Below are 12,685 nucleotides of genomic sequence, written 5' to 3' on the forward strand. Positions count from 1 at the left end.
CCCTTCTAGCCTATTTTGGTTTCTTACGTAGCTGCCTAAGGGTTTCATATATCGCTCAAATGGATACATATTTCTTAAAAATACTGGTCCACAAATTTTAATTTCTCTCACCAAATGTACTACTAGATACTGCATTATATCGAAAAAGGAAGGAGGAAAAAACATCTCAAGTTCACACATAGTTATAACAACATCTCGTTGTAATGTATTCAAGGTATCTGAGTCAACAAATTTGCTAAATATTGCATTGAAAAAATATCAAAGTCTAGTAATAGCTCCCCGAACATGATTAGGCAGAACTCCACGAAGAGCTACTGGAAGTAATTGTTGCATTAAAGTGTGACAATCATGTGATTTCAATCCTACCAGTTTTAACTCTTTCAAAGACACAAGATTTTTTATGTTCGATGAATAGCCTTGAGGAACCTTCACCCCATGTAAAAATTCACACACACTTTTTTTCTCCTTTCGTGACAAAGTAAAACAAGCTGGGGGTAAATAGGTTCTTGAACCTCTAATTTGTGGTGCTAATTCTGGTCGTATCTTTTGTGCGACCATATCTTCTCTAGCTTTGACACCGTCCTTACTTTTACCAGGGATGTTGAGAAGTATGCCAATGAGGCTATCGCACACATTTTTCTCCACGTGCATGACATCAATACAATGTCTCACGGACAAATGCTTCCAATATGGTAAATCCCAGGACTTCTTTTTGTATAAGGTCCCATTACTTGGCTTCTTATATGGTTTTCTAAAATTATTTTCAATGATTTTCACTTTTTCATAAACCTCTCTCCCACTTAAAATCTTTGGAGGGTTTCTAAGTTCTTGTTTCCCATTAAAAGGCTTCATTTTTTTTCTATAAGGGTGTGACCGGCGGAGCAATCTTCGATTACAAAGGTACACATTCTTTCCACCATGAACTAAACGGTCAGAAATTGTATCCTCCTCACAAATTGGACACGCTTTAGCCCTTTTCACAGTATAACCAGAGAGGTTGCCGTAAGCCGAGAAATCATTAATGGTGCAAAATATCATGGCATGTAAGTTAAAAGTCTCACCATGATAAGCATCATATACCTCTACCCCTTCATCCCATAATAACTTCAAATCATCGATCAAGGGTTCTAGGTAAACATCTATATCATTTCCAGGTTGCTTAGGCCCCGAAATCAGTAGTGACAACATAAGATATTTACGCTTCATGCATAACCAAGGAGGGAGATTATAAATTGTTAGCAAAACCGGCCATGTGCTCCACTGACTACTTAGACTACCAAACGGATTCATACCATCAGCATAAAGTCAAAGCCTTAAATTTCTAGCCTCGGATCCAAATTCAGAAACAAATGATCTATTGTTTTCCATGTGTTGAATCACCGGATGACGAATTTTGTCATCCTAAATTCTACCTTCAAATGCCGTGCAAATTAAGTTTTTTGCATCTTTTACATTTGCAAAAATACGTTTAAATCATGGGATAATGGGAAGATACCACAAGACTTTAGCTGGGACCCCTATATTTTTTTTGGAATTTTTTTCGGCAACCTGTAACGTGAAGCCCCACACTTTGGACATTCGTTTAAATCTTTATATTCTTTTCGATACAAAATGCAATCATTAGGACATGCATGTATCTTTACATAATCAACTCCCATTGGACACAAATTTTTTTTAGCATCATAGGTACGCTTAGGGAGTTCATTGCCATCTGGTAAAATCTCACTCAACAACTGAAGCAAACTTGTGAAACTTTTATCACTCCAACCATTTTTCGCCTTTAAACTATACAATTTTAAAGTTGTAGATAGGCGTGTCAAACTTGAACCTGGGTATAGGGGTTTAATTGCATCACCAGCTAGCCTATCAAACATCTCTACTTGTGTGGGGTCTTCAGTGGATTGTTTCAAATCATTAATCAGGTCGTCTACTCGATCGAAATTTTCATCAAAATCATCTCCCTCAATGTCGCTATCATCCTCTAAATTACTACTCAAGGTAGGCAACACATCCTCCCCATGCCAAATCCACCTTGGATAACTTTTGTCAATACCATTACATAAGAGGTGACTTTTCAATTCTTCAGAATCAAGATACACATTATTCCCACATTTAACACAGGGACAATAAATTTCTTCAACATTCTCCGCATTATTAATAGCAAGTCTAACAAAATGTTCAACCCCTTTCCTATATCTAGGGTCCAAACGGTCAACAAACATCCATTCACGATCCATATTCCCAATCTCCGTATATATTCAAGATCCACTACGATAGTTTATAAGGTTAAAAGGTTATTATTGAAAAGTTCAGGACGAATAATTCAAAACTCAGGCATTAATCAGCTAAATACTTAACATCTACTCCATAATTAACAATCCACTGATAATTATTGCACACTTCTAACACTTAGCTTCTAACACTCAACTGATAATTTGATGCACATCAAAATGTCATACGATCAAAGCATGACAAAGAGAGGGTATTGCGATCAGCAATTAGCGATGAATCGTCAATGCTATTGACTGAACAGCTACTAAGTGCATCAAAATTGGCATAGGGAGGATGACTGAACAGCTAAACTGGTGATTTTCTTAATCCATACCACTACCGCAGTCTAAATAGCTGGCCTATCTGTTTTATTGACTGAACAGCTACTAAGTGCATCAAAATTGCACACTTCGCCCCTCATAAGTACCAAAAAAAAAAAACACTTCTAACACTTCTTACAATCCATTAATCAGGCATGCATGCAGTAAATTGACCAAAATTGCATACGGTAACATCTCACACAAAGCATAAACCCCCAATTTGAAATAATTAATAGGTATCAGCATAAACCCCCAATTTGATTATCAAAACTACAATTTTATTAAGCATAAACCCAAATTTTATTATAAACCCATAATTTATTCTTCAATTAAAATTAAAAACATATCACATAAATGACAAAATCTAAACATGCATGCAGTAAATTGATCAAATTAACAAAAAATTAAGCCTTTAGTAAAAAAGATCGAAAAATACCTAATTATGGTGAGGGATAACAGCGCAAGATAACAGCACAGGGTGGTTGACGAGCACCTGGTGGTTGACGTGCGCCTGGGGAGATGATCGCTGGTGGTGGTTTGGTTTTTGAATGAATTTGATGGAGGAGAGTAAGTATTGATATGAGGGACGATGAGGGTATTGAATTGTATACTGATATGAGGGATGAGGGTATTATTAGGTTTATCAACTGATGTACATTCTTAATTAAATATGATTTTTTTTATACTCGAAATTATATATAAGTGATAGGGCGGTGAGGCAAATATTTTGCGCGCTTATAATTTTCAATGTATATGTACATCGGTTAAATTTTATGTACGATGTACTTGATTATCATATAGATATGGGTTTTGTTAAAATCCCATGTCCACTAAAATCAGAAATAATGGACATCAGTTTTATAACACAACTGATGTACATATAATTATAAGTACATCAGTTTTTTGCAAACAACTGATGTGTATAATTTGTACATCAGTTTTCTAAATAATCAGATGTCCATCAACTAATGTCCATAACGAGTTTTGTAGTAGTGTTAGTAATTATAAGTGGACCGATCCAACGAGATTTCAACTTACCTGAAAATAGACCAAAGCGGGATTGGAATAAAAAGACTTTTTGACAAACTTTGAAGTCCCGTCTCAAGATCATCTTGTCATGCCAAGCCTTCGTTCTTTCTTTGTAAGTAGTTGCATTCTCATATGATTCAAGTCAGAGCTCTTCCAACTCTTGCAATTGCAACTTCCAATGCAACCCCGCATCATCCAAGCTCGTATTGAAGCTTTTTATTGCCCAATATGCTTTATGCTCCAATTCTACAAGTAAATGACACGCTTTCCCAAAGACAAGTCGATAAGGTGACATACCAATTGGGGTTTTATAGGCCGTCCGATAAGCCCATAATGCATCATCTAATCTCAAGCTCCAATCCTTCCGATTGGGATTCACCGTCTTCTCAAGGATGGATTTAACTTCTCTATTGGACACTTCAGCTTGTCCATTAGTCTGCGGATGATATGCCGTGGAAACGTTATGAGTAACACAATACTTTTTCAGCAAAGCACCAATTGTCTTGTTGACAAAATGTGTTCCACGATCACAAATCAAGGCCTTTGGAATTCCAAATCGAGCAAATATGTTAGCCTTGATAAAATCCGCCACCACCTTGGAATCATCGGTCTTAGTGGGAATAGCCTCTACCCACTTAGACACATAATCTACAATATGTAAAGATTTCCATATGAACTTGGAAAAGGACCCATGAAATCGATCCCCCAAACATCAAAAATCTCACAGTTAAGCATGTAACTTTGGGGCATCTCATTCTTTCGGGAAATATTGCTTACTCTTTGGCAATTGTCACAAGCTTGACAAAATCCATGAGCATCTCTAAATAAAGTAGGCCAATAAAATCCACAATCAAGCACCTTTCTCGCAGTTCTTCTTGCACCAAAGTGGCCACCACAAGCATGTGAGTGACAAAATGTAAGGATGAAGTCATCTCATTCTCCGGTATACACCTCCTTATGATTTGGTCGGAACAATGCTTCCACAAATAAGGCTCATCCCACACATAATACTTCGCATCACTACGAAGCTTGTCTTTTTTAGATTTGTGTGGAAATTTAGAGGAGCAAAGAAAATTGACAAGATTGGCATACCATGGCTCTACGGAACGAATAGCGAACAAGCTATCATCAGGAAATAATCCTTTAACCGGGTTTTTCTCATGTGGATTCACATCAACATCCATCAGTCGGCTTAAATGATCCGCTACAACATTTTCTGCTCCCTTCTTATCTTTCACCTCCAAATCAAATTCACTAAGCAATAAAATCCATCTTATAAACCTCGGCTTAGACTCTTTCTTTGCCATCAAATGGCGCAGTGTTGCATGATCTGAAAATACCACCACTTTCATACCAAGTAAATAGGACCGGAATTTTTCCAAAGCAAGAACAATTGCTAGAAACTCCTTCTCAGTTGTGGTTTAATTCCCTTGTGCTTCATTTAGGGTCATGGATGCATAATCAATAACATGGGAAGCCCTCCCATTATTCTGACCCAACACCACCCCCAATGCATAATCACTCGCGTCACACATGATCTCAAAGGGAAGAGACCAATCCGGTGCTTGAATAATTGGAGCGGAGGTAAGCCTACCTTTCAACTCATCAAAAGCCTCCTTACAAGCCTTGTCAAAGATGGATTCTGTCTCCTTTTGCAACAGCTTGCATAAGGGTGAAGCGATCTTAGAGAAATCTTTAATGGACCTGCGGTAGAAACCTGCATGGCCAAGAAAAGATCGAACTTCACGGACATTAGTAGGGTAAGGTAGAGAAGAAATAGTATCAATCTTAGCTTTATCTATCTCAATACCTTACGAAGACACAACATGTCCAAGTACTATACCTTGTTCCACCATAAAGTGACACTTCTCAGAATTCAAAACAAGGTTAGTATTAATACAGCGCTTAAGAACAAGAGATAAATGGTGTAAACAAGTATCAAAAGAATCACCATCCACCGTAAAATCATCCATAAACACCTCAATGAAGCGTTCAACATACTCAGAAAATATGCTAACCATACATCGCTGAAAAGTAGCAGGTGCATTACAAAGTCCAAAAGGCATGCGTCGATATGCAAAGGTACCAAAAGGACAAGTAAATGTGGTTGTATCTTGATCCTCAGGGGTAATAGCTATTTGAAAATACCCTGAATACCCATCTAAAAAGCAATAATAAGCCTTCCCCGCTAGCCTTTCAAGCATTTGGTCAATAAAAGGAAGAGGAAAGTGGTCTTTTCTAGTTACCGCATTCAACCTACGATAATCTATACAAACCCTCCACCCATTTTGGATCCTAGTGGGTACAAGCTCACCATCTTTGTTCTCAACTACGATCACCCCAGACTTTTTAGGGACTACTTGGGTAGGACTCACCCATTTACTATCAGAAATAGGATAGATCATACCTACTTGAAGCAATTTGAGAACCTCTTTCTTCACTACCTCCATCATAGGGGGTTCAATCGACGTTGTGGTTGTCTTACCGGTTTAGCATCATCCTCTAGTAGAATCCGGTGCATACAAGTACTTGGACTAATAACTTTGATGTCGGCAATAGTCCAACCAATAGCTAGTTTGTTCTCCACAAGCACATCTTTCAACCTTGCTTCTTGTTCCTCAGTGAGCTTACTAGAGATGATAACAGGAAGTGTTTCTCCCTCACCAAGGAAAATATACTTCAAAAGCTCAGGAAGAGCCTTAAGTTCTACCACAGGTGCCTGCAAAACAGATGGCAACAATTTCTCCGAATGAACAGTTAGTGGCAATTTATTATTAAAATCCAAAGGAAGCTCCTCCAACTTATGTAAGTCGGCCACAACCTCCTTCAAGTTAGCAGAAAAAACATATTCTACCTCTTGACCATCCACACTATTTTCCAAAGCTACCTGCAACTCATCATCACCATTAAAACCAAAGAAATATTAGGCTAAAGGGTCAATAATGTCAATAAAATTCAAAGAGTGGTAGTCATCACGATATTTCATAGCATCACAGATGTTAAACTGCACCACCTGACCACTAGACTCCATAGTCATCGACCCACTTGACACATCAATCTTAGTGCTAGCATTTTCAAGAATGGCATGCCTAACAAGATAGGAGCCTCATGTTTATGATGTTCCATGTCTAGCACATAAAAATGAGCAGGAAAGATAAGATTATCAACCAAAACAATCACATCCTCGATAATCCCCTTTGGGTAGACATTCGATCTATCAGCTAACTGGATAACAACACTAGTAGCATGCAAAGTACCAAGTTCCATAGATTGGTACAAGGAGTAAGGCATCACATTAATAGAAGCTCCTAAATCTAACATGGCCTTTTGAATCTTAGTGTTTCCAATGGTGCAAGGGATAGTGAACATGCCCGAATGACTACACTTAGTAGGTAATTTTCTTTGAAACATAGCGGACACATGTTCACTAACCTTCACTTTCTTCACCCCTTTCAACTTGTTATTCCCTTTAATATTACACAACTCCTTTAAGAATTTTGCATATTTAGGAATACTTTTCAAAATATGAAGAAGGGCAATGTTTACCTCACACTTTTGAAATGCCTCATAAATGTCCTTGTCGTGCTAAAAGTGGTGAGTCCTCTTAAGTGCATCAGGAAAGGGTACCTCTGGTTCCACCACCGGTATAGGAGAGGGAATCTGCTCCTTCTCCTTGACAATAGAAGCTCTTTCACCTTCCTCGATCACTATCTCTTCCTCTACCTCATGAATCACCGGTTCCTTGTCTTTTCTTTTCACCTTTTCAGCCTCTACTAATTGTCTCCTATTTCTTAAAGAGACTGCACTCACATTCTTTGGATTCACCACCGTTTAAGATGGTAGTGCATTAGAATCTCTAGCCTCTAACCGATTAATTGCAGTAGCCAGCTGACTCACCTGATTTTCAAGATTCTTGAAATTGTGCTTATTGTCTGCTCTATCTTGGGTAACACTGAGAGTAAGAACTCGAATCATATCCTCCGTGGACATTGATGAACTCGGTGGTGCTTGTTCAACTGCTTGTTGAGGCACTTGTTGATTAAATTGTTGTCCTTGTGGACTTTGGAGAAACTGACCTCTAGGAGGGCCAGATGATGGACCATTTTGAGAATTTCCCCAACGAAAGTTAGGGTGAGCCTTACATCCTTCATTATAGGTCTTGGAATATGGATCCCATTTCCTGTTATTTATAGTACTCTCCCAAACACCATTCACCTCATCAGGGCTACTTCCTTGTACATAAGGGCATAAATCGCTAGGATGACCCTCAATACAACATATACCACAAACAGTAGCCATCTGTCTCCCAGATAAAATATCATGGAGGGTAGAGGCAATGTTATCAACCTTTTCCTCCAAGCCAGGACTAACACCCATAGCACTCACTCCTCTTCGAGATGGTCTCCTCTCAAACTGTCTAGAGGTTTCAGCTAGCTCTGTGATAACCTCCCAAGCCTCATCTGGATTTTTATTTGCTATATTTCCTCCACAAGCAGAGTGAATCATTCGGCGGTCATCTTGGTTCAGTCCAACACAAAAATACAAAATGAGATCTTGGTCAGAGTAACCATGGTAAGGGCAGCTGCCACAGAGCTGCTTAAACTTTTCAAGGTACTCATACATCGTCTCCCCGTCTTGTTGTTCAACATTGTTGATGGCTCTTTTCAGGTGAGCTGATCGGGAAGGAGGGAAATATTTCTCATAGAATGCCTTTTTCATACCTACCCAAGTAGTGATACTCCCCGGTGGTAGATAGTTTAACCAGTCTCTCGCACTTCCTTTCAAGGTGAAAGGAAAAGCTCTCAATTGCAACAGCTCATCTGTAATAGCAGGTGGCTTCATACTAGTGCACACAATATGAAAGTTTGAAAGATGCTTATTCGGATCCTCAGTACTCGTCCCGCTGAAACTTGGTAATTGATGTATCAAACCAGATTTCGATTCAAAAGTAACTCCATCATCTAATGCTGGAAAAGTGATACATAATGGTTGAACATTAAAATTTAGAGCTGTGAGCTCCCTCAATGTCCGGGTCTCTCTAGCCATATTCAAAGACTTTTCGGATACTTCAGAAACTTCAGAATTATTAGAATCGGAATGTAGATCGTCAAACTCGCTGCCTTCAGGAATATCCACTATTGCACCTCATTTGTTCTTCCGTAACCTGAAAAGAGTATGCTCAATCTCTGGATCGAAAGGCTCGAGGTTCAGGTTAGAAATACGAGTATTATGCATAAACCTTCACTAAAACACAAAAATAATTAATGCCAACTCCACAGCAACGGCGCCAAAATTTGACAGGCTAAAGTCGTATGCCCCAAATTAACAATTTATATCACATAAATCCAAATACTAAACAGTAGTAAATCGGAAATAAGGGTTGAACCCAAGGGAATCAGATTAACAATTTATGCAAATTATAATGTAGGAAAAGTCGATCTTTAATGTAATTAAATATCGTAGTCACAAAGTGTTGGAGTGTCCCCGACAATAATGCGATCACATTGTTGATCATATTGAGATCACATGTTTAAATCTCATATTAAGAATACATGAGGGAAAGTAATACTTCTTAGTCAACTGGTCCACACATATCGGTAATGATTGGCTGACTAGAGTTTGACATTACTGTCGTACGACGGTGGTGATCAGTTGATCCCCTAAGGTCATAACTATAGGGTAATGCTCTTAATTGATTATTTAATTAATCGTATGCCGATACGAGTTAATTAAATTGCTTAAAATTGACGGATGATTTTGTGAGTAAAATTACGTATCTTATTGTAATTCGATTAAATAAGATACGATCTAAGTAATCGAATCGTTTTATTACTTAAATTAAATTATTGTTTACGAAACAATTAAAACAGGATGAATAATTTATTATGAACACAAGTAGTTGTGATTTATAATTATATAAACCATTTTGGTACAAGTAATTATGAATTACTAGTTAATTTTTGTATATGACATATTTTATTAATATGTTGATTTTTAATATGTTAAAAATACATTATATTGTCACATGTCATGTAACATGTGACATTAGACAAAATTGACAATTGACAAAGATAAAATGGAACTCCATTTTATGATTGGGTGTACCGAAAATGGGGAGGGTTAGGGTTTTAAATTGTGTTGATTATTTTAAATTGAAAACACAATGATTACTCTAGTATATAGCCATGCAACCCTATAGCTTTTGAGAAGAGCAACTTTTGCATGCATTGGCTCCCATAAATCCCACCCCCCACCCGGTTTTTCTACCTAGAGGAAGCCAAGGGATTCCTCTATAATTATTCACTACTTCACTACTTTTTCTAGTGTTAGAAAAAAATAAAACAACTCTCTACATTTGTGAAATTTTTAGAGAAAGAAACACTCATAAAATCCTCTCCTTTTAACCGAAAAAGAAGAGAACAAAAATCCAATTTTTGTGTCAAGTTTAAGTTAGATTTTAATTAATACTAGATCATATTAATTATAATTATTAAGGGTGTTACTTTGGGTATAATTCCTTGGGAGAGATTCTCCACTTGAATCTTATTCTTCCACCTTTGGAAAGCTCAAGAACTAGTAAGAAGGTGAACTTGCTAGTGCCCTTTGATCCGAAATACTCATTGTAAGAAATGATTTTCTCCTTATACTTGTATTTGTTTTGCATGCATAAGATCCGATTTAATTTTATGACTAAATTAAACTATCATATATTGGATATGTAAACAAATGAGATTAATGAATCCCAATAAGTGGTATCAGAGCATAAGGTTGTTGCATGCAAAATCGGGTTTGTTTTTCCGAGTTAATTAGTTAACAAATAAAACTTGTTATTTATGATTTATGAAGATAAATCACGAAATAATTTTGCATGTTAAAAGTTTCTGATCCTAAATGGATTTTAGGTCATATGGGATGATTTATGGATTTTATTGTTCATTATATATATTATTGGCATTAAAATGTGATTTTTATGAGAAAAATGTCATTTTTGGACGAAAAATAGCTAAACTTCGAATTTTTTAGTGATTTTGGGATATGATTACTGGTTGCATGTTAAATTTCGTGAAAAACTAAATTATTTTGCATAAAATATGGATTTTATAAGTCAAAATCGAATTTAAAGGGTTTATTAGGTTAATATGAGTTATATTTCGAATCTGGTCATGAACATTTAATATGTTGTCACATGCATTTTTACTCAGTGTGTGTAAAATTTTTAGATGGATTGAACTCATTTTGCATGATTTATGAATTTTTGAGTAAAAATTCAATAAATAGTGACTTAAATTAGCCTATAATGCTAAAACATATTTCATGACTAAAGAAAAACGTCAAATGTTGCATTTTATCCCACATTTTCAGATCTAAAAGTGAAAAGTTGATTAAAACTAATTTTCTCATATTTTAATGGTCATATTTGATAAAACCGATAAACCGCAACGATGTTTTTCTCGAAAAAAAATTTCAAAATTTTTAACCTAAGTTTTGAATATTATGAGTGTCATGGTATTTTTCCAGAATGTTCATGAGTTTGAATTTCAAATTTTGAAATTATTTGAAATTATTATAATTTAATTTGGAGTTTATAATATAAAGTTGTATTTTTGGGTCCATTATGAACTATATTAAGAAATCAAGTTGAATTATTGTCAAAATGTTAGTGCGGACTAAGTTTTGAGTCCTAAGTTGGTTAGGGTAATTAACTTGAACATAAATATGAATTTATGTAACATATTGTGATTTTAATAAGTTAAATCACGCAAATCCATAAAAACCGATGTAATATACGATGTTGGCTCTTAAAAGGCGATTTAGGATAAAATTAAGCATATTCATACATATTTTAATGCTGCATTTTATTTATGATTGTCATATTTTTTGATTTATATAATTTTTGAATTATGTAATTTTACTTAGTATGGCCTTAGTTTTAATTGGTATTACCCGGAAAGTATGGGAATATCGATTCGGTTGTAATTTTTGTGATCTCGTATCACCGTTTTGTAATTTAATAGATTTATTTTTTATTACATATGTATAATAGGAAATTATGTAATTTTAATTATTACTTGTAATTCCGGAGATCCTTGAAGACGGTGCCATTTGGAAAGGCGTTCCGACAAGACGGTGTTGCCTTGGAATGCGTGCCAAGTGAAGTTCAAGGGACCAATAGAGTTGGTTTACGAATTTGTAATAGTTAATTAAATTTTCTTTTTAGGAAGGCCATACTAGGATTTTATATTTATGCTTTGCATTTTATTTATATGTTTGCATGCATCGCTAAGTCGCCATAACTAAACATGCATTATATTTAATCGAGTCATCGACCGTGTCAATTATAATTATCGTAGTTCAACGCTTTAGTTCACTTAAAACGTGATAGATAATAAATTGACATGACCTCTCGCTAAATCAATAATTGAGATTTAGCCTTACCAAATAGTAGAAACCATGAATCCCAATTTCATAAGGGAGTTAATCCGGCTTCACCGTAATACAAACCTTGTTACGTTGGGTAAGTGGGTAGTAAAATGTTATTACATCGAAATTTGGATTGAGCTCAACGGAAATATCCGTGACCGTAGTCGCATGTGTTCCGGGCTAAAGATAAATATTAGAGTAATTTTATCGACCGAGAGTTCTAGAAGTAGAATCGATTAAAGAGTTAATCCACCGAGTTATATTGATAAGGGATGAATCGGCTCACCGTGCCCAAATTGATATGAATTTGGATCTCCGGATCATTTATAATAGTTGGGTAGAGATCACTATATAAATGCTTAAAACTTGTTTAAAATGTTTACAAGTATTATTAAAACAATAAATGCTTTATTATTCCTTCTATTTTGTTTTGCAGACCGCTTTTATTTCTCAATAACATATGGCTGCACGAAACACCAACGCAAACACTCTCACTAATGTTTCATGGCTCCGATCCTTTATGGATCGATGTAAACTTGAAAAGAATGGGTCAAATTTCGCCAATTGGGACGCACAACTTCGCTTGGCCGCGGTGGGTGACGATAAGATTCGTTACCTTACCGAGGCCTCTCCCGCCACACCTA

General features: G+C 36.2%; 2 protein-coding genes across 2 annotated transcripts; both read right to left on the reverse strand.

The window, feature by feature from the left end:
• Positions 1–258: 258 nt before the first annotated feature.
• Positions 259–2,237, reverse strand: LOC141586784 (uncharacterized). The gene is made up of 2 exons (XM_074408124.1): positions 1,549–2,237; positions 259–1,273 (listed from the first exon to the last, which is right to left on the reverse strand). Exons 1-2 carry the CDS (start codon positions 2,235–2,237, stop codon positions 259–261), a joined length of 1,704 nt encoding a protein of 567 aa, XP_074264225.1.
• Positions 2,238–6,069: 3,832 nt separating this feature from the next.
• Positions 6,070–8,666, reverse strand: LOC141586802 (uncharacterized). The gene is made up of 4 exons (XM_074408156.1): positions 7,518–8,666; positions 7,248–7,433; positions 6,666–7,106; positions 6,070–6,507 (listed from the first exon to the last, which is right to left on the reverse strand). The coding sequence occupies exons 1-4, from the start codon at positions 8,664–8,666 to the stop codon at positions 6,070–6,072; spliced, it is 2,214 nt and encodes a 737-aa protein (XP_074264257.1).
• Between the last annotated feature and the right edge of the window lie 4,019 nt (positions 8,667–12,685).

The sequence above is a fragment of the Silene latifolia genome, chromosome 1 (assembly GCF_048544455.1).
Source record: "Silene latifolia isolate original U9 population chromosome 1, ASM4854445v1, whole genome shotgun sequence".
Taxonomy (NCBI): domain Eukaryota; kingdom Viridiplantae; phylum Streptophyta; class Magnoliopsida; order Caryophyllales; family Caryophyllaceae; genus Silene; species Silene latifolia.